This window comes from Streptopelia decaocto (genome assembly GCF_964273445.1).
Source record: "Streptopelia decaocto genome assembly, chromosome: 3".
Taxonomy (NCBI): Eukaryota; Metazoa; Chordata; class Aves; order Columbiformes; family Columbidae; genus Streptopelia; species Streptopelia decaocto.
In genome coordinates, this window is record NC_138656.1 from 21,236,299 (window position 1) to 21,264,204 (window position 27,906).

The 27,906-nt window shown below is 42.2% G+C and overlaps 1 protein-coding gene and 1 long non-coding RNA gene across 2 annotated transcripts; one reads left to right on the forward strand and one right to left on the reverse strand.

Annotated features, from left to right (window-relative positions):
* Positions 1-9,192: 9,192 nt before the first annotated feature.
* On the reverse strand, positions 9,193-14,632 carry LOC309437265. Its single transcript, XR_014183517.1, has 3 exons — positions 14,386-14,632; positions 10,755-10,859; positions 9,193-9,287 (listed from the first exon to the last, which is right to left on the reverse strand). It is a non-coding gene; the product is annotated as an uncharacterized lncRNA (long non-coding RNA).
* A 101-nt stretch (positions 14,633-14,733) lies between these two features.
* SLC30A10 (solute carrier family 30 member 10) lies at positions 14,734-25,485 on the forward strand. Its single transcript, XM_082047448.1, has 4 exons — positions 14,734-15,366; positions 15,827-15,910; positions 19,368-19,604; positions 20,360-25,485. The coding sequence occupies exons 1-4, from the start codon at positions 14,877-14,879 to the stop codon at positions 20,833-20,835; spliced, it is 1,287 nt and encodes a 428-aa protein (XP_081903574.1). The 5' UTR covers positions 14,734-14,876; the 3' UTR covers positions 20,836-25,485.
* The last annotated feature ends 2,421 nt before the right edge of the window (positions 25,486-27,906 follow it).

Here is a 27,906-nt window from a genome sequence, read left to right on the forward strand (position 1 = left end):
AAGCCCGGCCCCCTTCTTTTCCCCTCTATCCGGCCTGATTTGGTTTTGTAATACTTCTCCCCAGCATGTTTCTTCCTGACCGTAGTAGGGCTTGAAGTTGATGGAACACGGATGACTCCCCCTGCAGATCTCCCTCTGGTGATCTTCCACAGAGCAGAGGCTCACACATGCCTGGGAGAGACACATCTGTCTCAAGTATCCTACCAGAATCATAGAATCATAGAATGCTAGGGATTGGAAGGGACCTCGAAAGATCATCTAGTCACAATCTGAGCTATCTGTAAAGCACTGAGAAACATCTGTACTCTTAATTATACTGGTATAAAAAGCTTTCAGAATATTAATAAATTGCCTCTTGAAGAATAAATATATGAATCAGAGTAAAGCACTGCAGTTGATTAAATGATACTGCTTTCTGTTAATACTAGAACTGCAGAGCTCTTGGTGTTCCTCAATTCTTGTATGCTGATAAATTTGAATTAAATAGCATAGTAAGGTGGGATGTAATAGAACTGCCTTAGCATGGTGCTGCTGCTTGTGGACAAAACAGAGCATATTTGAGCATTTTAGCTCTGCTGCAAGGGGATGTTTTGGTAATCAAAACCTTATGTAAGTCAGGACTTTTGAGAGCTCTGAAGTTTAACCTTGCTCTGTTCCCATTGCAAGGAGAATAACTCTTAAAAAAATCACACTTTTCATGCTCTGTAGTTCAGCTAATAAAATAATTAATTAGTTGGACTTTAATAAAAGAAGGAAGGAAACACCATAGAAATAGCTGGAATAGAATTAACACAGGTGTGAGAGGATGAAGATGAAGAAGAGCAAGTATCAGTTTCAATGTTATAATTAGTTCTAATTTACCCTACCAGGGCTAGTGGTGTTCTTAAAAGGTGCTGGTGTGGAAATCTCAAGAGCTGCAGTCTCTACGTAAACAAGTGACCAAATGTTAAAAATTACATCTGTTGGCAGGCAAGGCTTCTAACAAACTGGACTTTAAACATAAATATTTCGGCTGTTGAAACCCTGTGAGCAAAAAAATAAACGAAAATTGGGGGTGGGTGTTTGCGTTTTTGACCTGAAACTGGTTCACCTTGGGAAGTCTAAGGCCAGCAGGGACAGTTGGTCAGCTCAGGTTATCAGTATTACTATCTTATCTCTCTATGGCTGTACTGCATGTAATTTCCTTCCGTTGTATCTTGTAACTAACTGTGTGTCTGTATGTACGCACTTGGGCATTTCAGACAAAAACTAGATAACGAACTTTTCAAGGAAGGCACCTGGTTTTATCATCCTTATTGCCCAGTGTGCTGTTAGCAGCTAGATTTCCTTCCCTGGGGTTTGTGAGTGTGCATAAATTCCTCTGCCTACCCTCAAGGCATCAACAGGTACTACAATGAGTGACCAAAAAAAAACCAACAACCAGTTACTGCCTCAGGTTCTTACTCTGTTCCAGAACTGGCACCAAGTACAAGCTGGGACTTCTTCAGCTCTTATTTCCCTCTTACTTTCTGGTTGTGTTTTCCCCAAATCTGACTCCTCCTTGCAACTGTATGAGGATTACTTCGGGATTTTGAGATAGGCAGGGTTTTCTAGATGGGTTTATTTTGTGCTTATTGTTAAAGCTCAGCTGCTGTGTCTACTGGTCGCATATTTAGCAGATAGCCTCCAACTTTGTGCCCTATGTATGGGCAACATTAAAACGTACCAAAAGTACAAGCAGCTGAGAGCTCGAGGTTGCTAAAATGGAAGATCAGTTGTCTTTGAAACTTGCTCTATGGACAACATGTTCAACTACCCGTGCAGGCAGTTCACATTTAACATCTTCTTAAAAATAATGTAAACCAAACATGGATTAAGAATGTCTTCTTCCACAGGCATGTAGTATTTTCTCAGTACTAAAGTTACCAGCAAACAAATCACCAAAACGGACATTGAAAGAAAGTTTTATGCAAAATAAATGCCTTCTCTAACAGCTTAAAATTCTGTGCCACCCTCTTATGCTCTCCTGTCTGGGCCCTATTCAGTTTTTAGGACAGTGTCCTTGGGTAGAGCAGCAAGTGCCGGTGTTCCTAGTAGTCTTCATTGGTTTATTTTTGTTTTTGTAGAGAAAAAGCCTCCTGAGGGCGGAAACCTTACAAGACTGGAGCCTTCAGCCTGCCTTCACTTGATGAACCTTGCTAAACTGCCCTTTAAACTGATTTATTGCTTTATTGCTTCCTATAAAAGTGGCTCCAACATGTGAGCAGCAGTGACAGGTGGAGGGCAGGATCGCAGGCAGCAAGTTGCTTCTCGCACAACTCTGTCTTGTAGGACCTCAGAGCAAGGGAAAAGAGAGCAAGAGAGATGGGCCGCTACTCGGGCAGGAGCATCAGGCTCATCCTCATGTGCGTGGTGTGCCTTGTGCTTTTCGCTGTTGAGATCTCAGTAGCCTACGTTGGCAATTCTCTCTCCTTAGCTTCCGATGCCTTTGCTGTTCTCTCTCACTTGCTCTCCATGATCATCGGTTTGTTTGGTGTTAGGTTCAGTCGCATCAGGTGGCACAAGGCCAGCACTTTCGGCTTCAGCCGGGCAGATGTGCTGGGAGCTTTTGGCAACTCTGTTTTTGCCACCGCTCTGATGTTCAGCATCTTCGTTGAGGCAATCAAGAGGTTTATCAATCCGCAGAAGACCGAGAAAGCGCAGCTCGTCCTCATTGTTGGGATTGGAGGTCTGTTCTTCAACGTGTTGAACTATGTTATCTTCATGGACTGCTGTTATTGTCGGGCACCTCAACAAGACACTGAAACAGGTAAATAACCTAATGCAGTTGCTCACCATTCCCAGCCCTCTACAATTCTGCTTAATGACTTTTCTAGAGGCGTTTTACTGCTTCTCTGAGATGGATGAGTCAAACGTTGTTATTTTCATCGTTCTTTTATTAGCAAGGGTCATGGATTTTATGTCCGAACCCATACATGTTTCCTGCTTACTCTGCAAGGCTGCTGTCACCACATGTGTTTCTCAGTAAATAATGTTTAAGTAGTGTATGCATTGACTTTCTAAAGAGTACAGTGATCTACAAAGGTATTTTCTCCCTAATCCCCTGGCTGGCCCAACTTAGGTGTACAACCACCCTAAGGAGATACTTTTTAGGAAAGACCTAATCCTGAAATACCAATCATCCACAATCAGTAACCCTTCACACTTTAGTAACTCTGCTGTAATTTTTGCCTAGGACGTGGTTATCTTTGGAGAAGTGTTCACAGTTTGTATGAGACAGAAGTATAGGTAAGGGCGAAAGGAGAGTCTCAGCTTTCCTGGGTTTGGGAGTAAAAGGCAAGTGGTGTGAGAATACAGAGCTGAGGTTTTCTTTGCTGATGTTTGCTAACCTGGGCTTTAGAGAGCGGCAGGGGAGAAACCGTGATACTCTGCTGCACAACCTTTTCAGCAGGTTCTGTTGAGTGCACAGAGCTTCAAACATTCAGTTTCTTTTTCTTAGCATAGGATTTTCAAACCTCTATATTTGAAAGGAGGGATGGGGACTGTGGTTTTATTCCTGCAGAAAATACCTCACTTTATTTGACATAAGATACAAGCATATTCTCTCACGCTGCACATATATACACACATACATACAAACATATTTCTTAAAACCAGAAATATTTCAGTTGGGATAGGAACCAGAAATTTGCAAAGTGTTAACTGGGCATCCTGGGGGGAAAGCTGAGAGAACCCATCTAATAAAGCTGCTATGTACAGTTCTAGGTGAGGTAAGCTAAGTCTTACATTTGACTTCCAGGCTGGACAGGGCTTTGGAACTAAAAATTAGAAGTTTGTTAGCTTACATTTCAGTGTTTAACGTGTTTTCTGTAGGACTTAAAGTGGAAAACATTTCTGTTCATTATTAAAGACACCTTTTTGATGATAGTGAAGCTTTAACACTCAAATCAGATGCACAACTTATTTTGTCCGCCTGTTTGTTTAGACATACAACTGTTTAAAATTTGAGCTGCTCTTAGAGACAAAAGTTGTGGTGATATGTAAGTAGCAGGGGGATTTAATGGGCTTTTATGTTAGGAACTGTCAGCAATTCTTCACAAAATCTTAGTCTCTGTGACAGCTTCTTAGAAGAAAGACAGTTTCATCCTAAAAGAAAATGGTGCCTCTGGGTGAAATCAGGGAGGAGGAACCCATCAGCACTTAAAAATAAAGGCAGAGGGTGTCAGGCAATTAGGGAATAAACTAAAATTAATGGCAGCTGTGTGGATAAATGCCATTTTCACTGTGTTTCCAGGATCCTGCTCTTAACAGCTCTTTGCAACAACACAGCCATCCCTTTCCCTCTGATAGACACGCATCCAGATCCCTGGCAGCTCCACCTGGTTTTCAATTGAATTTCAGTTGCATAAGCCAGAGGTGAATTTTGTGCCACCCCATAAACACATGTGTAGGTTTGTCGGTGGTTTTCCCTCTCTACTTCTGGTACAGTGAATCTTCTCTGCTTACGGTAATGCCTAGGGGCAAGACAATGCCATTTTGTAGTGTAGAGGGAATGCTTTCTTCTGGACTTGAATTTATAATCACCACTCAGGTAAAATTTCACATTTATTTCCTCTAATTCTCTCTATATTCAACCTGAGTGAGGTATTTATTACATTTCTTTTAACAGAAATGTTATTCCCCAAATATCTGTACTCTGAGAAGTGTCCTTATACACTTTATATGAATTTTATGTGCATATTAAAAGACATGAAAAAGGAGGGATTCCAACTCTCCCCCTTGTCATCCTTTGTATGAGGAAAATATACTCTTTCTTGGAGATGGAATTTAAGGCAAATTTTCTAGTGTGCAGCAGCACTAGCAGAAATTCAAGTGGATGAACACGGTCTCTGAATCCTGGTGGTGTAATCCAGCTGTCCACAGGCAGTCCCCTCAGTGACACCTGAGCAATGTCCCGACATCAGTGATGGTTTGCTGAAGGGGAAAGGTTTGTAGAGCAGCCCTCTACCTCTTAGGCTTTCCTGGGAAGTGGGGGAGCTGCCTTCAAAGCGGTAGGGAATGGATTTAAACAGCCCTCTCCTCTCTTGTTTGTATCACTTTGAAAAATACAAAGCAAAAAATAGAGTGGTTCAGTCACCTGGTGCTGAACTGCGGGTGCCGAGTGGGAACATCTACATCCACTGGAGCATATTCTTCTGTGTGTATCAGTGCCACAATTAATCGCGACAGACAATAGTTCATCTCTTTCTTCTGTGGTCTGTCACCAGGGGTGGTAAATTAGCTGGTGGGTTTCCTGACTGCTGCTGTGGGCAGGGCAGGGCCAGCCGTGCTGCTGAGATCCCGTGGGTGCCAACCCAGCTCTCCCTCCTTTTCCCTTGTTCTGCCTCTGTACTTCTCAGCTCACTGCAACATCCATGCCTCAGCTTCTTGTCTGAGTACAAATATTTTTGTTGAGCAGAAGTTGCCATCCCTGCTTACTCAGGCAGACCCGATTTCCCTCCTCCAGCCATCGGCTGGGGTTGTTTTTCCTCTCACCCTTTTCTGTCTCTCACCTTTCTTCTTTTAGTTTTGTCTTTGTTTTTTAAGGGCTCTTGCTACCCTTTTGTTCTGTGTCCAACTTACTAAGTCTTCATCTACTGCCTTCCCCCTTTGCCTCTCACTCTCATTCAAATTCCCATCTATCCCCTCTGCCAGCTGTCAGTACCCACCTCTTCCCACCAGGTTAAATTAAGGTTTTTCTGCCCTCCGGCACCACTTTTGCCTTGACTCAGACAGTGTAGTTGCCCACGCTACATTAGGACTAAGAGGACGGGTCAGCAAGGGGAGGATGAGCCCCTGTTATTTCTTTTGATGCTGGCCCAGAGCAGCTATTACAGGTGTAAAATATTTCTACACTCTCTAAAGGAATTGTCCTGTGGAAGTGCTTGGGCTGGTTGGGCCACCTATAGCAGTGCAGGGCAGCACAGGTGAGTTATTGCTTTGATTAAAATCCGGGCAATACTTGTTTAAACATAGAAATATTAAAACTTCCCTAAGAAACTTTTGCCAGAAGTTAAAATTCACAAAACACTTTTCTTACTGTTGATGTTGGAAATGACAGAGCAGGTTTAGTCAGCATTTTCTGACAATTTTGAGGTCTTATATCTTATGCAGAAAGTTTTGGCATAAAAATTAAGAACATGGCAAAGTAATAAGCAGCTGAAAAAAACCAATCAGGCTCTTACAATAGTACCAGACAACTTTAACACTGGCCATACCATTTATAGTCAGTCATAAAAATACAGAAGAGAAGCCCGTTTTACTGCACACAGATAAACTCACTCTTGTTTGTATAGTTCAGTGTAATTGTCTCTTCTATTCATTTATATAGTTTCAAACTGGTAGGGGGCCCACAGTTTGAAAAGCACGACAGTAGTCTGATTATAGCAATTATCTGATGTTTGTCTTGGGAAAATGAATAAAGATTTAACATGGAGAAAACATTCGTCCTGTTGTCTTGTGATTTGTGCAGGGAGGTGGGAGGGAAGCAGGAAAGGAAGATGTCACCCAGCCCGTCTGATGCTGAGCCACTCACAAAATGGCTGGGCCTGGTAGAAACAGCCTGAATCCCCTCATGAGAGACCTCATGGTCTTTGCACAGTTCATAAATTAAATAAAACACATTCTGTGCTAGCAGCCAAGTGGCTTGCTTCTGTATTCTGGTAGGTGCCATTTACCAGGCCATGTGTGTGAGCTTTTTATGTGGTAACACTGTTGGGTCTTGATTCTCCTATCTCAGTGTGCACCAGCAGCCTGCCTCCCAGATAAGAGGTAGCATGGAGGCTGCCAGTCACATATGTGGCAAACATACCTTCTTTATCCTCCTGAACCTTATGCAGAGTGAGGTTGTTTATTCTGAGGCTTGCTGGGAGGCACATCTCTTTTTCCAGGCTTTTGTAAGTAGGAGAGAGTTGGTGGTATATGTGTGTCAATGAAGCAGGATGAGGAGAGGCACTAACTTTAACTGGCTGGGTGACTTGGGAAGGCTTTGTTGCTGTAATATTCTGAAGTCAATTTTCACGTCTGTTGTCGCAAATGTGCTGATCCCAAGAGGAACTGAGACCATTTATTGGCCAAAATAAGTGGATATGTGGCTGCTTGACCTGTTATCTTAAAGCCATAGGCTTTCCCAGGGGAGACCTGGTGAGCTAAAGTGCAGGTACTGAAAAGCAGTTGTATTTTTAGCAGCACCTTCAGCTTCAACAGACCCAACAATCTATGCTGCGGGAGTCAAAAGTGCTCTGGGGATGAGAGATCCAGAACAGAGCATTTCAGTTTCTTAGGCTGGCAGTGCGAAGAATTTCACAATCACTTAATTCACCTGCATTTAAGAAGGGAAGAATAAGTTCCCTGATCTGAACAGGTTTCTCTCTCAAATATGCTGCTGAAAGGGTGCCGGACTATGCCAGTCTGAGGGTTTGGGGACCTTTCTAAGGAATGAGAAGGAACCCTGGATATAACAGCTGTAGCAACAAACCTCTGGCTTACTCTGCTTTTCACACTTGAAAAGCCTGAAAGTTTTTCCTCAAGATCAGTGTTACTACCTCTATTTTACCTCTCTTTTGAGTATATCATCACCAGGTTGATACTGTTGTTTCCCAAAAGCACTAACCCTTCAATAAACATGCCAATTCATCCCCTGGGTGTGTTCATAGACAGGTGATTGCTGAATGTGCAGCACAGGAGTTTACTGGCATCCAACTCCTAAACTATTCCCAGCAAAGTATGTATAAATAATGGGACATATGCGTTATGCAGTTATTTCCATAAATCCCAGAGGTGTTAATGCCTTGGCATGCAGGTAACCAAAGCACGCCCTAACCAAATATTTAGATTTTTCCTGGCTTTGATTTCTATGGCATTACTGGAGGTAATCCTCTCAAACAGAATAAAAAGGCCAAGGGAAACTCTCAAAGTAATTTTAAGTGTTTATCAGATGCCTAAACCTGAACATGTATCTTTTCTGCAGGTCTTTAGTTTAGTAGTGTACCAAATAATCCTCACCAAACTCTTCCAAAGCTTCTCCAAGGAGCTACCCAAAAAGTAACCAGATCTATGTTAACTTATTAGAGCTGAAGATCTAATCCAGAGTCTTCACGAAAGACAAGAGAAACAGACCATGAAAGTCTATTTATTTTTTCTTAACTTTTTTTTTTTTTTTTTTTTTTTTTTTTTTTTAATTTTTAATGCTTTGTTCTCCTGAAAGAAACCTCAGAAGCTAGTTGAAGGAGGAGACATTTTATTTCCCCAATTGTTGTCAAGGAGAAAATTTTGCATGAGAACAGGTAAAATGAAAGGTTTTGGGGCTACCATTTGGGAAAAATGAAAAGTACGGAATGACAATTTTGACTCTGTAAGTAAAGCAATCAAAGCATCCCTGAGTGGTTTGTGCAACAGAATAAAAGTAAGATCCAAACTTCTGAACCTAGATGCCAACAGCGCTAGTACCACTGAACTTTGGGTAACCGCATTGGCTCTCAACCTTGAACCAATTTCATAGTAAGGGCTCGCTGACTTATATAACAGTATCTGTGGTGAGCTGTAAGGAAATAAAAGGACTGTAAGATAACTGAGTTCAAAGTCATAAACAGTTTCAATACAATAGGGGATTTTAAGGCTGATATGTTTTATATGTTAACTGCAACTGTTTTATTTGGGTGGCTATTCTGCAGTGAGTTTGCTACAGGCACAGGTTTGGTATCAGCTTCAGTCTAGAAATGCTGCTGGGATAGAAAATGAAGTTTTTGCAGTAGGACTCAAAGTAATTTACAGCGATTAAAGCAGTGACTGGCTTTCTCCTCTTCATGTTCTTTGCAATACGCAGCACTATCTCCCAGCAGGAAAAGCTTATATGGATGTATATATATGTTTAAATATATGGGAAACTTAACAGTACGAAACTTTTAAAAAAGTGAATTATCAAGCAGTTGAAATATTCAGGGAAGCACTATCCAGGTAGTAGAGCAGATCCTGGATCTATCTTAAGGTATGTAAAAGGTTGCTTTATGCTAGATACTAAGAGCAGGGAATGGTGGTTTGTAACTAACAAACTGAACAACCATCTTAGAATAGGAAAAAAAAAAAAAAAAAGAAAAATAAAAAGACATTCCAGGCTAGGAAATAAATAATCCCATAGGTCGGTTGTTTCAGATTGACCTACCAGTGTATTCAAGCCCTCTTTGGAAGGGAATGAAAAATCTGTTCTTTGTGTCCAGCCAGACTGTGGTCTCTGCAAGGGACAGTTTCAGGACTGTTCTGAAGAGTCACAGCTGCAATTAAAAAAGCCAGGGACATTCACCTCTGCACTCTGCTGAGGATGCTGATAAAACTTTCAGCCAGGCTGCTGAACTCCTGCTGGAGGGCTAACTTTTAGGCTTCTGCTCCCTGGATTGAAACGGACCTAATGAAGTGATTTCCCAGCCCTCCCACCCTTTAGCGTTTGCCAAGAGATCCCGTCTTCCTCTCACAGGCACGGTTCTGGGCAAATTTAGAGGGAGATATAAATAAAATGAGCAAACAGCTAGGAACAAACTAACTGCAAACAGAAGAATCTTTTACTAACCATCTTGCACAATAAGGCTGGTGTTTATTTTGTGGTCAAATTTATCTGTGGCAGAAGCCAACCACATTATTTCAGTTTAGGTTTGCTATGAATTTGGCCCAGCTTTCCTAATTTAAAGAAAAAAAGCTTCACAAGAGCCATCAGGTCTTGTGGAATGAAGACGGTTTAGGCTTCATACAAGAAGAGAAATGCAAGCTCAAATGTCCATTTTCACCCACCCACTGGATTTCAAGCTCTTACAGCTAGGGATGCCACCTTTAAATGTGAGGTGCCTAGGGTCAGCCTCAGCTTTTTTGTGCAAATATAACATTTTTCACCCCACAGTCTGAAAGAGACAAGACTCCTTTAGCATCATGTGCAGTAGTGTGTGAGCATTTGTTTCTTTCATTCTCTAGTTTCGTCCAGATCATTCCTGAAATATCTTTTGTAAATCATTTTTATGATGGGTTAAAATGTAATCTCTGCCAGGACTTTGATAAGCAGGATGAAAAATGATCTTTCTTAATTATAGTGTTCAGAATTTTTTTACTATTCAAATTCTATAACACCACAAGGCTATGAGTGATATTATTTTAATTCTTCATTCTGCAGTGGAAGAACCTTACTGATGTTACTGCTGTCACTGTTGTCTAATATTTCACAGTAACACAGATATTCTATTTGCTAAGGCTGATAATGGCCTCTCTGCAAGGAACAATTAAGTAGATTCTAATCTGTGACCTTAAAAATGGTTAACCTAAGGAGGGTGTGACAGAAAACTGCAAAGCCAAGAGTGACATAGGGAAGGTCAGTAGTTGTTTCTTCTGCCCTCTGATAGAAGAACTAGGATATATCAAATTAAATCCAGGTTGAGCCACGAAGATGATTGAAGGAGTGGAGCATCTCCCTTATGCGGAAAGGCTGAGGGAGCTGGATCTCTTTAGCTTGGAGGAGACTGAGGGGTGACCTCATTAATGTTTACAGATATATAAAGGGTGAGTGTCACGAGGATGGAGCCAGGCTCTTCTCGGTGACAACCAGTGATAGGACAAGGGGCAATGGGTATAAACTGGAACACAGGAGGTTTGATTTAAATTTGAGAAGAAACTTCTTCTCAGTAAGGGTAACAGAGCACTAGAACAGGCTGCCCAGGGGGGTTGTGGAGTCTCCTTCTCTGGAGACATTCAAAACCCACCTGGACACCTTCCTGTGTAACCTCATCTGGGTGTTCCTGCTCCGGCGGGGGGATGGGACTAGATGATCTTTCGAGGTTCCTTCCAATCCCTGACATTCTGTGATTCTGTGAAAACAAGGAGAAGGAGGTGATTCTTCACACCCTGGGCAGAAGATGTGTGGAGCTTGTTGTGAAGCAGTGTTAAGTCTACACTGGTGAGTGAAAGGCTGGACAAGTGCATGGAACAGCATTGACAGCTGCTAAATATAGAGATACCTAGCTCAGAAACTCCCCTGAGCTGAAAATACTTGAAGGATGGAAGAGTATTCTGGGGAAGTATCACCTACACTTACCTGGTCTTACTGCTACCTGAGCATCGCTGTATAGCCACAGATGGGGATAGCCTGTTGGCCTGAGGCTCTGACTGCCAGTGGCTAAGTGTTAAAAAATGGTTGTAGAGAAGCTTAAAAACTTGACACACAGAAATCTCAAAGCTTACAGGAGCGCTTTGCATCTTTGGGGTTCAGAAGGAAAGTTGTCTTGTTTGTAAGAATTTCACCAATTCACAAGAACATTACCAATTCCTTCTCCTGCTTAGGATGAGGAAACTGCAATAACAGCTTTTTGAGTGGACTTGTAGCTGAAACTAAGGTTGGCAAATAATTCAGAAAACTAAGGTGTTGGACAACCTTTTCTGAACCTCCTAAGAGAAGCTTCCTCAGCTCAGCATAGTTAGAAACAGAGAGACCAGGATATTTAGGCTGATATTTTTAATAGTATGTATCTTACTCAGGGAATCTCAGTACTGGATGAGTAAGTAGAACTGTAACATTATATTGTTGAATGTCTGCAGTCAGAGTAAAACACACAAAGATCTAAGCACACTGCAAAGAAATCAAAACCACAGTTTCTTTCTGACAGGATTTGAGATCAAACTGTCTGATACCGCAACTGTGGTGCCTGCAAGGGGGGAAGAGCCTGAATGAAAACCCTGGTAACAGGATGGGTGCCTCTGACTTGCAGGATCAAGACTTTCTTTTGGACTATGTGGAAAAAGATCAAGGTGCGAAAGAGCTACAGGGATTGCATACCTTTCATTCTGAAGACTGAGCTAAAACAATTATTCTTGTCATTGAAAACAAGGACTTACTGAACAAGAATGATTAGTGTAGCTTGGTTCAGATCACAGTTTCAGGAGCCATTTGTCTTGAAGTGATAGTGGTACCTGGATGAAGGGGGCCAGGGAGGTTTGTACATGTAGTAGGGTGCATAAAGGCTTGGATTTCCAAGAGGCTTTCTAAGCAGCCATAGCATGAAGGGAAAGGCCCTTGGGTGGATAATTAACTGGTCAGAAGACGTGAAACAGAAAGCAGTAGAGAATGATCCGTTCCATAAAAATGTTTGCTGAACATTCAGAAGACAGAAAGTGAATCAGCTATGAGGCAGCACTGTGAAAGGAGGGAAGGAGACACTCAGAACCTTTGCCTCTGTAACAATCTGTGGCTGAGCCATGTTTTGATGACTGTGGAGGTTTGGTTCCCTCATCTCAAACAGACATGGACAGGAACTGAAAATAATTCAGAGCTGGACCTCTGATCTCACCCAAGCACAGACGTTGCTCTGCTCCTGTGTCAGCGTGTGGCTTTCAGACCAATGCTGTGTCCTGAGAAGCAGATCGAGATGCATGAGCTTAACAGGCAGGAGGAAGAATCAGTGGATGAGCATACACAGCTTCAGAGCTGAGCCTCTGGACACGTATGTGTTGCTGGTGGTTTCTTCAGCGAGTCCTCTGGAATTGTGCTCCATGTCAGAGGACTTAGTCACAGCCTTATTTGCTGAAAATATTTTCAGCACTATTTCTTTAAAATAGCCACGATATTTCCATGTTTTTGAAGTGAGTCCAGGGCTATGATTTTTTTTTTCAAAGAGAATTAATGTATATTTTGCATGGCAGGATTAATGATGTTCCAGCTACTTTACTGTACATCTTCCTAATATAAGAACCGATAGAAATTGTGTTCAGTTCTATGCAGGTGCAATGAGCTGGGCTTCAGTGAATTTGTTTGATCGCAAGTGAAGTGCCAGGGGCAGAATTTTCTATCCTTAATTGTAGTTAAGGATGATACAGTCTGTCATTTTGAAGTTTTTGTATAATAGACTAGTTAAACTTCCTATAACTTTCATATATTTTCACTCTTTTTGTTCTGTGTATGTGACACTCCTTTTTATTTGGCCCACCTGTTTGAAATCTCTCATCGTATGTTGGCAGATGTAATGTTAAAGCTGAAATGTGCGTTGATATAATTCTGCTATATCTGCTCCCACTATTGTGTTTGTCTTTATGTAAGAGTCTTCTCAATGCATTTATTTTTATGCATTTTTTAATCTGAATATTGCAGGGTACTTCTGTTGCTTGGGCATTGAATGTATGAAGGACATGCAAAAGAATCTCCAGTTCAGTGGGATCTGTGCATTTTGGTCCTTGCAGATACACAGGTGGTGATCCTTGAATGGCTATTTAAGTCCACTCCAGAGGTTAAGATGCATCTTGGCTTATATGTAAGAAAGGTTTTAGTTGTGTAGACATAATTTAGGTGGAATTGAGAGGCCTCATTTAAAAGATGTATTCAAGCAAGGGACCAAACTCAATTAACAGCAGTAACTATGTGATTGCTTCAGAGTTAAAGAGGAAATTCCTGGGGCACTTTATTAATTTTTGGTTGTAGAGAACAATGCCTTTGGTAGGAGGGACATGATAGTGTTCCCTGGCCAGGCTGCCTTATTATCTAATAGCAATATATGATTTGTCAAGTGTGGTGAAATGTTTGATGTGGCACTTCAGTTTGCAGTTGCTGAAGCAGCACCTCCAGCACTGGTGTGCCTCTTTCCTAGTGGAAATACTCCAGACTCTCGCAGAATATAATTTTAAGGACACTATTTTCCTTAGTTCTTATGCCTTTTATTTAAGTTTATTATTCTTGGGCCCAGTTCTTACTTTCTTTTTCACCTACTTCTGAAGTCAAACACACAAAAAAAAAAACCTGTGTGATGATCAGTCCAAGTCTAGTCTGGGGCCACTGAAAATCTAGTGACATAAGTAGTTGTTTTTGACAACCCCATTGTTAATGGTACCTCCATTGAGTATCTGGTGGCCCCCATCATCTTGAACTGCTGTATTGGTAGTCCAGCTCTATCCTTCTCCCATTTGGTTGCAGAGGCACCACTTTCCCAAGAACAGCTGTAACAACAATAACAAAAATCTACAAAAACAAGACAGAGGTTTAGTTATTTACTATGCTGCTTATAGATTTTTCTGTAGGGTAAAAAACAAAACAAAACAAAACAAACAACATTAAACTACAGGGTGGTTCAAAAAGATGGACCCAATTTGAAATCACTATATGTCTACATGGTTCTCCTGAATGTGGAGGTGACCTTTTGAATGTGTCAGGGAAGAGGGAGCTGCTTCTGGTATGACTGGACAGGTTAGGAAAGAAAAAAAGAAGAAGAGATGGACCCATGCAGAGATACAGTGATTTCAAATTGGGTCCATCTTTTTGAAACACCCTGAATTGTTCTCATAGGCTGATGAGAGGTTCGTACACCCTCAGGTACCTTTGCTCTGAAGTACCTGCTAGCTGCAGGAAATTACCTGCTTCAGTAGATGGCACTCTCGATTTGGCACTTCAGCCCCCAACAAAGCACCGAAGGAGTCGCAATTATCGCATCCTTCACCGCAACTTCGGGTGGTACCCGGCATCCCGGAGAGCTTTTGGCTTGATGACCGGGTGCCTCTGCCTCCCCAGGCAAGCCCTTCTGCAGCCGGCGTGCCAGGTCGGCGCCTCCCCGGGCGTTTTATTTCCCATTCATTTCGTATTTATTTTCGTTTCTAACCACCCCGGAGGGGGCTGCGCAGCGGGACCCCCGCCCGGGGTTCCCCCGGCCCCTCGTCCGGGGGGAGCCCCGCTGGCGGAGCCTCCCCGCGGGGGCAGGGCCGGCGGGCGGGGCCTGGCGCGGCGGGCGGCGGCGTTAAGGGCCGGGGCGGCCGCACTTGTTGCGGGGCCGGTGGTGCTGGCTGCTCGGCGGCTGGGCACGCCCCGGGGCTAGGGAGAGACAGCGGCACCGGCCGCTGCTGCCAGCGCCATGGGCCGGTACTCGGGGAAGACGTGTCGCCTCATCTTCATGCTGGTGCTGACCGGCGGCTTCTTTGTGGCCGAGCTGGTGTCGGGCTACCTGGGCAACTCCATCGCGCTGGTGTCCGACTCCTTCAACATGCTCTCGGACATCATCTCGCTCTGCGTGGGGCTCACCACAGGGCGCATCGCTCGGCGCAGCAGCCGCGGCCCCCGCGCCACCTACGGCTACAGCCGCGCCGAGGCGGTGGGAGCCCTGTGCAACGCCGTCTTCCTCACCGCCCTCTGCTTCACCATCTTCGTGGAGGCCATCCTCCGCCTCGCCCGGCCCGAGCCCATCGACGACGCCCAGCTGGTGCTCATCGTCGGCACCCTCGGCCTCGCCGTCAACCTCGTGGGGCTCCTCGTCTTCCAGGACTGGGGGGGCGCCTGTTGCCGCCGCCGCCGCCCGCCCGACCCACCGCCCGCCGCCGCCACGACGGGGGAGGCGGATGAAGCAGGTGCCTTTCGGCTGCATCCTTGCCTCACCTCCCCGTCCAGCCTTCCCCTCGTGTCCCGCATCTCTGCCACCCCTTCTACCCCATCCCTTCTTCCCTGCCCATCCGCTCTCCTCCTCCCGTTTGCCCTTGGGACCCGCCGAGCTGCCGGACCCACCTTCTGGGCCCATTCAGAGCCCCAAGCCCATCCGTGGGCCCCGGGGAATTTCACTGAGCTTACTCAGGCACCCGCCACCTCTTTCACCTTGTACTTTACACCGGGCTGCTGGATGTCCCCTCGGGATGGGGGAGGGAGGCATTGCTCAGGGAACTGCATGGAAAATGTTTTGGCTTAGCTCTTTTTAATTTTTTTTAGATTTTTTTTTCTTCTTGTCATCTTTGAAATAAGTTGGTTTTGAGAAGGATGATGTCTTTTCTGTTTGTAGAACTTATACACAACACAGCGTTTCTTCTTTGAATGCAGGTGATTCACCAAATGACCAAAAAAGCCCTGAAGAGGGGTCTGAGAAGAAAAAAGAGAAAAAGTCTGAAGCCTTGAACATCAGAGGTACAGTATGGGAGTATACTGCTAGTATTATATCCACTTTAAACACTTTGATTTTTGGTTTTGTTTTTCTTTCCCCCAAGTACCAGTAAGAAATAGAGCAAAAGCCCAGGACTCTTCTATATATGTGGACACAGATATCTTTGGCAGAAAGGTTTTGTTTGTATGAAATAGCATAGATAACAAAATACTTGTGATACTGATTTGGCTCTGAGTGTGCTCACATTTTGATTTTAGTTCTTTAGAAGAGTGCAGCTGAAGTTTTTTGGAAAGGAGGCAAAGTCTAAGGAGGAAAGGAGGCATTAAACCTAAGTCACTATAGGCCTAATAGGAAGGTGAAGTGGGTAGCTATGCGGAGCTGCTTTCAGTGTCACTGCTGTAGTAGTTGAGCAGTTTTCAACTCTCAAATGCTTTTGGGCAGAAAACAGAATTTCTTTAAATCCCAGGGGTGATAGCGTTTTGTTGTCAGGACAAGGAAAAAGGGGCTGAAACTGGTGCTTCAGCACAGTGTTTTTCTAGATCCTTGAACTGTGAACCTGTCCCAGAGAGAGTCTGTGACAGGATCCGCCCCTCTGATGTTGTAATTCGGCAGGTCTCTGGGTACGTGCGGAGTGAGACAGTAGAGCTACTTATAGGAATAAATCAACCAAGTGTCTCTCCACCTCTCTGTATAGGTGTTTATCAGCATATAAGTTTACATACCTATTCTGAGCAGAGCCAGAAGCACATATCTTTGACTATATTAAACACTGAGTTTGTCCCCAAGGAAAGGGCTGTCAACGCTGAAACAAGATGGTAGTTTCAAGCTTCTTGTTGTCACCTACCAGCATCTGATACTCACCCAAAGCTGTGTAAGTTGACATCACATGAATTCAGTGTAAGAGGTTGACATGGAAGTCAGGAACCTTTTTTTTTTTTTTTTTTTACACCTATCATTCAAAAGTGTTTTCAGAGTTACACAAATGTGTCTGTGGGGGAAGATGCTTTGAAAATCAAACCACATGCCAGAGCCACAACACTTTCCTGAATATCTAGAAATTGCTGTCACTGGATATTATGGCATAACAGTGGTAAGATTATTGGAGCAGGAAAAGCAAACTCACTTTCAGAGGTGGAGGAGAGAAGGATAAGAAACTGATGATTATTACTTTAGAGAAGGCCTTACTTGCCTGAACGACAGTGCTTAGGCATAATGATGCTGGAAACTTTAAAAAATGTCTGAAGGATAAGAAGTTTTGTATTGTTTATTTTAAGTTACATGTCATCTTTGATTTTTAAAAAGAGACTTTTTCTCTTAGTGGTCCTATCTTTGCAAAATCTGTTTTTATTGTCCTTACAAATATTCCTTGCTTCTTTAGCCACTGTTACAGATGTGTCTTTAAAATTCTGATTAAAAATCTATGTTTTCTCTTTGCTGCTCTAAGTTAGTTACATAGCTACATTTCATAATCACTTGGCAAAAAATTCTGTATATTATAGAATTGGAGCCACCCTGAAAAAAATGGCTGGACAAAATGGATTGCTAGAGGAACTGCTTCCTTGATTTTAAAAGTAGTAGGAACAGGAATCTATGTGTTCTGCCTGGCAGGATTAATTATTGTAGTATAAAATTATTCCTTTTACTACTTGAGCATATGCAGAGTAGTTCAGACTTCCCAACACAAGCTGTTGGAAACAATGTATTACCTGTGGTCTTACCATAATGACTTAATTTAATAAAAAATTGTTTTCAGTTCTATCTTATCATTATAACTTTTGCAGACCTATAGGAAAATGAGTTCATTTCTGTCTACACCCTTATTGTGGTGCCTAACCAAGATGTACATATTAACAATGTTAGTAATATAAAATAAGCATTTTCCAATTGCTGTATTCTCAAATTATAATTTATCAAAATTCTGACACACTTTTTTCTTAGTTCAAAAGAAGACTTTCTGAAACATCTTCCTGTGTTTTTTTTTAAGCTGTGCTCTCTAATTAGTTGCCTTGGCAATTGCGTCCTGCCGTTCTTTCTTGTTAGTGCAATAGGTGATAGCCCGTGCTCCCTCGGGATTATTTGTAAGTGAAAAGAAAACACTGCAACACTGTTAGGAGGAGTAAAACCCCCTGGGAGTTTGCCAAAGGGGGCAGGACATGTCTGACTCCAGCAGAAAGGGCTGGACTCACTGGAAGTTTGTGCTCTCTTATTTGAGCCAAGTGATTCAGAGGAACTCCAGCGGTTGTTGACTTCAATTCTTGCACAGATCAATGTTCCTGCACAGAGCTGGCGAGAAACCACAGCACAGGCACAGCTCTAGGTCTAACCCAGTGTCCAGCAGCACCAAGGAGTCAAAACCCTTTGCTGTGTTGCTCATGAGTTTCGGAGGGAGCCTTTTGCAGCTTCTCCAGCCCAGAGAAAGTTAGTTATTATATTGGAGTGGAGGTCCTGAAAGTGCTTGTCTTAGAGATGTTAAAATGAATTGGTACATTTTGTCCTATCACGGGGTCCAAATAAAAAGCATTGACAAAGAAATTAACTTTGTATATTTAGAGATGCTGTGAATTAGGCATGGGTTGGAATTAAATCTGAGTCTGAATAGTAAAGACTAACAAAAGTGGAGTGCATTTGAGCAAAGATGGGAAGAGGGAAGATTATGTAAAGCAGTGAAAAAAAGAAGAAAAGAGCTCTTAGATGATTGTAACTTTATAGAAAGAAAACTACTTTGGTCATTGTAGTTGAAAGAGCAACTAAAAATATGTTACTACAAAAGCTGGTTTTGTATGTTTGCCTTTTGTGCTAAAACATATCTATAGATGTAAAAAGTGGTACCCACCATTCCCCTCAATTTAAAGTAGTCCAGGCACATAGTAAACCATGGTGTCCATGTGACTAACTCTCAGACCAGATTCTGATGTTTTTTTGAGTCTGAGGGCTAGTTGTGTTGGTGGGACAGGGTTTAGTATGACTAGTAATCAAGCTTGATGTGAAAATTGGAGTTTGGGATGTTTGGAGCCAGAGGAGTGGGCTTAGGTTTCACTTAGGTACTTTTTCAGCTTTCAATAGTGTCATAGAAGCTGCTAGAGAATAACTGTTACTGGGGGTGGTCTGTGGCTCTCTGAGCTTCCAGGGAAGAACAGATATATTTAGTCATCAATTTTAATTGAGAATTGAGATTTAATGTGCCAGGATCTCTTAATAATCTGCAGGCATTTAAGCAAACACATTTTACGTTGCCATGGCATTGCAGTTGGACTGCAGTTGCTAGCACACCCTACATGTTTAATAATGCATCCCACTTAAGCAGCTGCGGTTCAGAGCTGTTTTGTTCTGAAAGCTGTTATTGAAAACTTTGGTTATGATATTAGTGCTTGTAATATTGAGTTTTTCATGTCAGGTAGAACAGACTTTTAAAATGCAGCTTTACTCTCCTCCTCCTCGCCAAAAAAACCCCACTAATGAAAATTGTGCCCTTTATTTCAGGTGTTCTTTTGCATGTTATGGGAGATGCACTTGGATCTGTGGTCGTGGTAGTTGCTGCTACAATCTTCCATGTGCTCCCTCTGGGGAATGCTCCGTGTAACTGGCAGTGCTACGTTGACCCAAGCCTGACAATAATTATGGTGTTCATCATCTTGTCTTCTGCATTCCCACTTATCAAGGAGACCTCAATTATTTTGTTGCAGATGGTTCCCAAAGGTGTTAATATGCAACAACTGAGTAAGTCAGATTTGTTTTTGAAATGTTATTGATTTTAATGATATATTTAAATGCATATGTTATTTCTGGAATGACATGTTCGGATTATTTACTCATAATAGCTCTAAATTCTCAAGAACCATGAGAAATAGTCACATGCCTGTGTCCTAGCAACATGACTCAAATCTCTCTGGATTAGTGAAAGCATGCATTTTGAGAATGTGGTACTCCGACAATACATCAAAAATACCAGATCTTGAGCTGTTAATGCTTTGTGTGGGGTGTTTGTGGAAGAAACAACATTGAATTACAGTATTTCCCAACCCTGCAGTAGCTGCTTCTAAAAGGTTTCCAAAACAACTTAGAAATTTCTGTGAAGGCTGGTTAATTTTGTAGCTCTCTGGTGTTGTTCACACTGGTTGATTGTGGGGTAGCACTGGTTATTTCTGGAATCCCACCATGCTCAAGGCTTAGACAAACCAGAAGAAGTGGGTCTTGGCCAAGGAAGTGGTGCTCCAACGTTGCCTCTATGAATGGCTGGTAAAGGGCCATCAGGGAGCCTGAGGGACGGGGTGAACCCAAAGGAAGAGTGGCCTGCTCATGTGGTCATCTGGAAGCTGAGCCCAAGGCAGCTGGGAGTAGACGTATTTTATTAAGTAAAGCTCTTTAAAAAAGATAGTTTGGACACTGCTGTTTTTGGATAAGGTGCTTAATGAGAAACCTAGTAATTGGCCAGTATGCCAAAGCCTCTAATGTCTTTCTCTTCTCTCTTCCAGCTGAAAGACTATCTCTTGTACCAGGGGTTAGCAGCCTTCACGAGGTGCATGTTTGGGAGCTCTCAACTGGGAAGAATATCGCTACTCTTCATGTCAAGTGCCAAACCTCTACTGATTATCAAGATGCTGCTTATAAAATACGGAAGGTTTTCCATGAAGCAGGGATCCATTCGGTGACCATCCAGCCCGAGTACATTGACAACAAGACCTCCCAGCTCCTGTGCAGCTCCCCTTGCATCTCAACAGCTTGTGACTCTCAGCTGTGCTGCAGCCAGCGGGAGCCCCCCCTGGCTAAAACTAATGGCTATGCTGAGAAAAACAACAGTTGCTTTTCTGCACTGCATAAAGACGATGGTTCGAGTAAAAATGATATTGAAATCCCTATCGAGTACTCAGGGGCAGAGGATAGTGTTAAAAACGTGAAAAATTGTGATGTGTCTGCTGACAAATCACGGTTGGGCAGTACACGACTTTAGGCAGTTCCCTCTACTCTGCGTAATGTTTTCATAGAACAAATGTATCCAGGCTGGGAAGGGGGGTCATCGGTGGTCATGGCTGAAGTTGGTGTGGCAAAAAGATTTCTGTGCTTTAGCTGTAAACCAAAATACACCTAAAAAAACCTCGTATCTGAAATAAGGATTAATATTCCCACAAAGGGTGTTGCATTCATCTAAGATTTTTTCCGATACAGCCTAACACAGTTCCTGACCAAACTGCGTGTGAATTTGTGTTGTTAGCGAGGATAAGGTGTATTGCTGTCTGCACTGATGCTTGCAGTTCATGGCCAGTGGCACTGGGAATGAAACTCTGGCCTTTTCTGCTGAAGCGAGCTGTTTCCTGGAATCCCGGTGGCCAGTTCACGATGGCACTGGGCTGAAGTACTGTATATTTATAAAGGACTTCAGTAGAGATGCTTTACTGAGCCTTAAAACCCATTTGTGCATAGACAGTTTGTGTTTAACAGTAACACTTGTGCTTCAGGCCACTGGGGTTTGTGAATGAAAGTAAGAGTGTTTAAGGGGGAAGGGAAGCACTCAGGAATTTTGACTTGCATTCTTTTCTTGATTGACTCCTGTATTTAGGGACAGAGCAGAAGCTGGTCTTGCTTCTCTACTAGTAATACTGGAGTCTTAGCCTAATCACAGATAAGTATGCTAAAGAATAGACTTCTCATCATGAAAGCAAAGAAGTACTTACTAACGTTGCCTGTACTGATTCTAGCAAATGGAAATGCAGGCAGTCATCAAATTACCTTTTATCTTGTTCACTGTTGTGATTGTACAACTCAGTCTTTTTTATTTATTTTTTTTTTTTTCTCCCGACAACAGAAGTCACAATAGCCATGGTCTCAATTCATCATTGTGCAGGATGGTTGTATCTTTAACATCGAGAATCTGTCATTATGCATGCCAAATAAATAAGCTAATGTGTTTATTATGAGCAGTTAAAATTCAGCAGTTTTATTATTAAGACATAATTTAATATTGTATTAATTAAGAAAGACCCTTCGAAGTTTTATATACAGTATTATCACTTAGAAGGAGCTTTAAAAAAATAACAGGGATTTTTTCCTGGTTTAATCTCAGTTATTTCTTTCTGGATTCTTTGAAACATCTAAGCCCTCCCCTCTGCCCTGCTCCTCCTCCCCCTGCCCAAAGGTGTATTTCAAAGTGTATTTACTGAAGCAATTCCATTATCTGTTTGCTCTTTTTGAAGGCATGCAAGGGTGCTCTAAGGAACACAAGGTGATATGTCCTGTCACCAGTGCTGGATTTCAGTCAGGTCTGTTCTCCATATTTCTGGGAGAGGAGACCCACTACCTAATCCTTAGTGCAGTGCTTAGCCTCACTGGCTAGGCAGATCAGATCCAGCAGCTTTCAAATACATTTTGCTGTCATAAGCAGCCTTTCAATGGCCTGTGTGGCCTGGGCAGGCTGTTTTATTAATTTATTCATGGCGAACACTTTTATAAAATAGTAGTGTCTTTACCTCAGTGACACCCTCACAGAAAGGGCAAATTGATTTCCTGCCTGGGCTGGGAAAATACCGGGACCTCCTTGTAAGACTGGCTTGAAAGCAGCCAACTCCTTATTAATAAGGACAATTACATGAATATTTAAATGCACAGCAGGATATTTTTCTGCTCAGAAAAAGGTATTTACTGAAGCAGTGATTACAGGCTGAACAGCACATTTCTAGATTTGTAGTTACCCCTTTTGAACAGATTCTTGGGTGAATTAATATATTTTATAGCCTTCCATTGTGGATTTGTATAATATAAATTGAACTATGCTTTGGTATAATTAAAAGCTTGATCCTCCAGTCTGATTCTGTTGGCAGCAGCAGAAGAGAAAGCAGCAGGATCTTGCTTGGCAGTTATTGCACGACTTAATGTAAATCAGGAAACATTTTAAGAATTGCTCTGTCTTTTAAAAGTGTGTGGCATAAAGTAACACAGCCTTTTCTGTTATTTTTGTCCTTATTTTAATCTATGCTGCTGTTTAAATGTCGAGGTTTAGATGTAAATAACGAATATATTTATAGGTTTGTTTGAGAACTGAAATTGAAGGCTCCCAAAATAACAACAAAGTCTGTGGGAGAACTTGCTTCCCAGATGTCCTCTGAAACAAGCACCCTTTCATAATTGTGCATTTGTGTCTTAAATCAGGTAAATTTTTTATGTATACATTTTATTAAATGGTTGAAAGATGGAATTGCAGTATTGTTTACTCTGGAATTAGAAAAAACTATTATGTGTAATATTGGGGCATTTGACAAAATGGACCGTATTTTCCTTTATCCTTCCAGTGTTCTGTTAAAACGGTGGTTATCTATTTTTTTTAAGCTTTTGGAAGTGTTGTAACCTGAAAATACAATGAAGTAACATTCTTAAACTTTTTTCTTGTCTCGTTGAATGTACTGTAAATGTTGTCTGTAAATAAATAGGAAAATACCAGGGATTATGGAAGTCTTCAGGTTTAGAAAACAATCAGATTTAAAATTTCCTTTAATACTGAAGCAAGCAAACCCAACAGAGCTATGTTACTGATGAGGTGAACCTTGCCTTTTCTGTGTAGGGACTTCCAGGGTTTCTGACCCAGTATCCTTGCCTTACTTGGAGTCCTGCAACAAAATGTTTTTCCCCTGTTTTAAGTGTGTCACAACCAGGCTGTACTGGGTGGCCCCTCTCTACTTCTGTTGAAGACTTAGTTCCAATCAGGAAGTATTTTGTATTGGCTTATTTCCCTTCAGTTCTTATCTTATCTTTTCTAATTCTCTTGAAGTAGGCTTACCTCATTTTGAAATATTGGATATTTCAGTTTTTGCCCTTATCTTTGGGCACTTGTTCTAAATTCAGTTTTATAGTATATTGCACTGTTGAAAAATCTCTTTTCTGGCCTCTTTAGCTTAATTGCTTTGTTCCCCTCCAATTCAGTAACATAAAATTTCTGATGATTGCTGGTCGATTGTGCTACTCTGTCCTCTTCAAGTGCTCCTTTATGTTTGCATTGTTATGGCATTCAGGTTCTCTTGCAGTGGTTGCCCATATCTGTCCATCACTGTCAGTACCAAAGGAAATCTGCTTAAAATACAGGCGACTTTCAACTGGTTCTCCAGCTTATGTGAAACTCTGATCCATCACCAGTAATACATGTGTCCCAGTTGTTTGACGATAAAATGTTTGCTAGCCTTGCCAGATAGTTTTGGAGTAAATGTGAAATCTGGGATAAATTCATTTGGCATTGAATGCAAAAGCAACTTACTGACTTTAATCAGTCATGACCTTTTCTTAAAGTGAATCAATTTTTTGTCACATTTCCGTATGTACTACATGTGCCAATTCAATTGTTATTTTTTCCTTCTTCTATAACTCTCTAAATGCAGGTATTTCCTTTACTCTTCTATGTAAAGAAAAATAACTGATGCTATTTTTAGGAGTATTGCCTTTGTTTTGCCACGTTTTCCATTGACTTCCTTTTCCTTGCGTTCTACGTGATACTTATTTTGACTTGTAGTGCAACCACGTTTCTTTTCCTCCTAATGTTTTTCTTATTCTTTATGTCTTCAATAAAAGCAGTATGGTTTTGCTAGCCTTCTGGTCATGGTGATGTATCTATAATACAGTTTAGAAATACCTCTTTTACACGCTCATTTAATTTTTGTACTCCATTTCATTCAAATTCACCCTGTGTTCTTGCTTTTTTGTTTTTGTGTTTTACTTTACCATTGAAAACCACTTTTTGACCTTTTCAGTTCTTCATATTCTTTCTCCTACTCAATTACAATGCTTACTGTCCTGAATGCTCCCTTTTATTCTCAACTTTGAAGGGAATATGCCAGCATCCCAGTTTTCCCCAAAGTGAAGTTCACCAGCCAAGGTCTATGGATGGCTTGATGTGAGCTGCTCCAAGGACTGTTTCATGTCCTGTGGTCTGTGCAAATGTATTATCCAAGTAGTCATCCTGAGACATAAATATATAGATTTATATATACTTGAATTCTTTCTAAACACTCCACCTGAACCAGCTTTTTAAAGAAGGTTGGTATCTTAACCCTGAGAAGGTATAATTAAAACAATAGGGTTCATGAGTAATTCATTAGCATCCTAAGGGAAAGCTTGGATCACTAATTGGAAAGCAGGTAAAAGGGACATCTCTGATAAGATAATCCAAACGCTATGAAGGTTTGTATAGGTTCTACTACTTACTCTGCTGTACAGTGGAAGCACTTTCTATGTTAAATACTTTATTTGGACAGTGATACCTTGATACGAGGATGTCACTGTATAAGATTGTTACATTTATGGAGTTGTGTTGCTTAAAAGTTTCCTCCACTTCTTCTGTTAATTGTGTGATTTAAATAATGTGCCAAAATGTAATTTCCATGATTGCTGAATCAGTGAATTGTAAATCTCACTGTGGTTTTACTAACTATTAGTGAAAAAATACTTAAAGTTTCATGTACAGTTATATTCTTTTTTTCCAAAATGAAGTTTGAATGTCTTGTAAATAAAGTGTATTTTTAAATAAACCAGTTGTTCTGAGCTTGATGTATGTAAGCAATACGGAGCTTGTGTCAGTTTGGATAGTTTTAAGATCTTTGTACAAGTAAAGTTTGTTCTTATCATGTGAGCTTGTTAATGCTGCGAATTTTGTTATGCATATGGAAGAAAAGGGGACAAACACTCAAAAGCTTTTCCTCTGCAAGCAGCCTAGTGTTCCCTAACCTGGTGGTGAATTTAGAGCCCGTGACTCCGGGGTACCAGACGAGGATCTTGGCTGCAACCGATAGGCTCTTTGCAGAACACAGGTGCTGTGTGGCTGCCTGGCCCTGCTGGGCTCTGCCTGCTTGTGTGTGTCTGGCTTCTACCCAACATCTCTCCTCCTTCCTCTGGTTTCAGCTACAGATCTCTGTGTGTGTGTTGCCTCATGGAGAAAGTTGACTGTGTATGTAACATCAGGCCCAGCAGTGAGAATCTCAAAGCTCTCCTGAGTTTCATGACCTGAACTTGTATGTTAGAGATGAGGCCTAACAGTACAAGATGCTGGAGAGCAGCTCTGCAGGGAGAGAACTGGGGGTTCTAGTCAACAGCAAATTAAACATGAGCCAACAGTGTCCCTGGCAGCCAGGAGGAGCAACCGTGTCCTGGGTGCATCCAGCACAGCATGGCCAGGCGGGCAGGGAGCTGATTGTCCTGCTCTGCTCTGCACTGGTGCAGCCTCACCTGGAGCTCTGTGTGGAGTTCTGGGTGACACAGGGTAAAAAGGATATAAAGCTACTGGAGAGTGTCCAGAAGAGGGCTAGGAAGTTGGTGAAGGGTTTGGAGGGGAAGCCGTATGAGGAGCAGCTAGTTTGTTCAGCCTCGAAAAGACTGAGGGGAGACATCATGACGGCTACAGCTTCCCCACCAGGGAAGGAGGAGGGGCAGGCGCTGATCTCTCTGGTGACCAGTGACAGAACCTGAGGGAATGGCAGGAAGATGTGCCATTGGAGGTTTAGGTTGGACATTAGGAAAAGGTGCTTCACCCAGAGGGTGCTGGAGCACTGGAACAGGCTCCCCAGGGAGGTACCATGGCCCCAAGCCTGACAGTGTTCAAGAGGGGACTGTACAACGCCCTCAGACACATGGTGTGAATTTTGGGCTTGCCCTATGCAGGGACAGGAGTTGGACTTGATGACCCTTGTGAATCCCTTCCAACTCAGAACATTCTATGATTCTATAAGTTTAGGTGCTGCTTTTGGAGCAACAATCATGGAGGTGCCCCCATACTTTCCTCTCTGCCTAGCACCAATCTCAAGTAATCTGCTGCCTGGGTCCTATCTCATTGTGTCTGATTCTCCAGTTGCGCACATATCTACACATTTTTGTTAATAATGATCAGTAAGAAGGCAGTAGTAGTTGTGCTTGACTTTTTAAAAAATCTTTTGAGTATGTCCAAATTGCAGAAACTACATAAATGCTCCATGAGAAATTCAATTGAGTTTTGTCTAATATGTTGCCTTTGATCAAGTGCCTGGTTGATGTTCCTCAGCCTGTAGCTGGTGGAGAGCCTGTTCTCATCCAAAGTTGTAGTAAGAAGTAGGGAAATAATAGTGGTAACAATTGTGTGATTAGTAGTCTGTTACATGCGCTGGCAAAATTAGAATATAGTTGGTGTGAAGCTAATGAATCTTCCAGTTAGGACAAGGTGGAGGTTTGGTAAAACTGAGAGTAGGAGATGTGCAATGAAATGTCAAGGGAAGTTAATGATATATTCAGCAGGGGCAAGTAAACCTCTGCCTCTTCAAGGACACAAGCTTTGCCCTCTGATGCAAATATGGAATTTATTATTGAGTTCCAGCTGTATTTTACAGGCAGTTAGTTATTTTGACATAAAATTCTAGATGGAGAGGCATAGTTGTAATGGTTACTATCTGCTCTCCAGAGGAAGTCACTATAGTAGCCCTGTAAGTTTGTGGCTGGACTTTGCTAAAGTGACATTGCCTGTCTGATGAAAGAAGTACGTGTCTCAGTACACAGAGAGAGCAGTAATTTGAATAACTGTGAAGCGTTATTGATGACTAATATATTAGTAATGTAATTATACCTGGGAATATTCCCAGGCACAGAGACCAACCGGCATAGAGGAGCTTGCATCTATGCTAGTAATATACCATCCACTTCAAAAATGGCTCCATGCTGATGGCCAGCTGAGATTAGGTCCTTGACTCTGGACTGTGCCTGGGAAGGGCTGCTGAGAACAGTAATTGCTGCTTGCTAATACAAATGATCATGGTTCATCCCCAGTTGCTGTTTAATTTGCTAATAGTGATGAGGCTCTCAGTCCCTGAGCCTCTGTTCTGTTTTGCAAGGTGGAATTACCTGCAGATAGAAAAGAAAATGAAGCTCATGGTGGTTTCTTGGGACCTGGGGTTGAAAGGTTTCCTCTCTTTCCACACCTATGCCGTGTTGTATCAGTGCACAGGGTGAGCTGGGAGGGGAAGGGCTGCAGGGTCAGCAGTGTAGTCAGCAGATAACACTATCATTGTGGCTGCTTGCGTGGCTT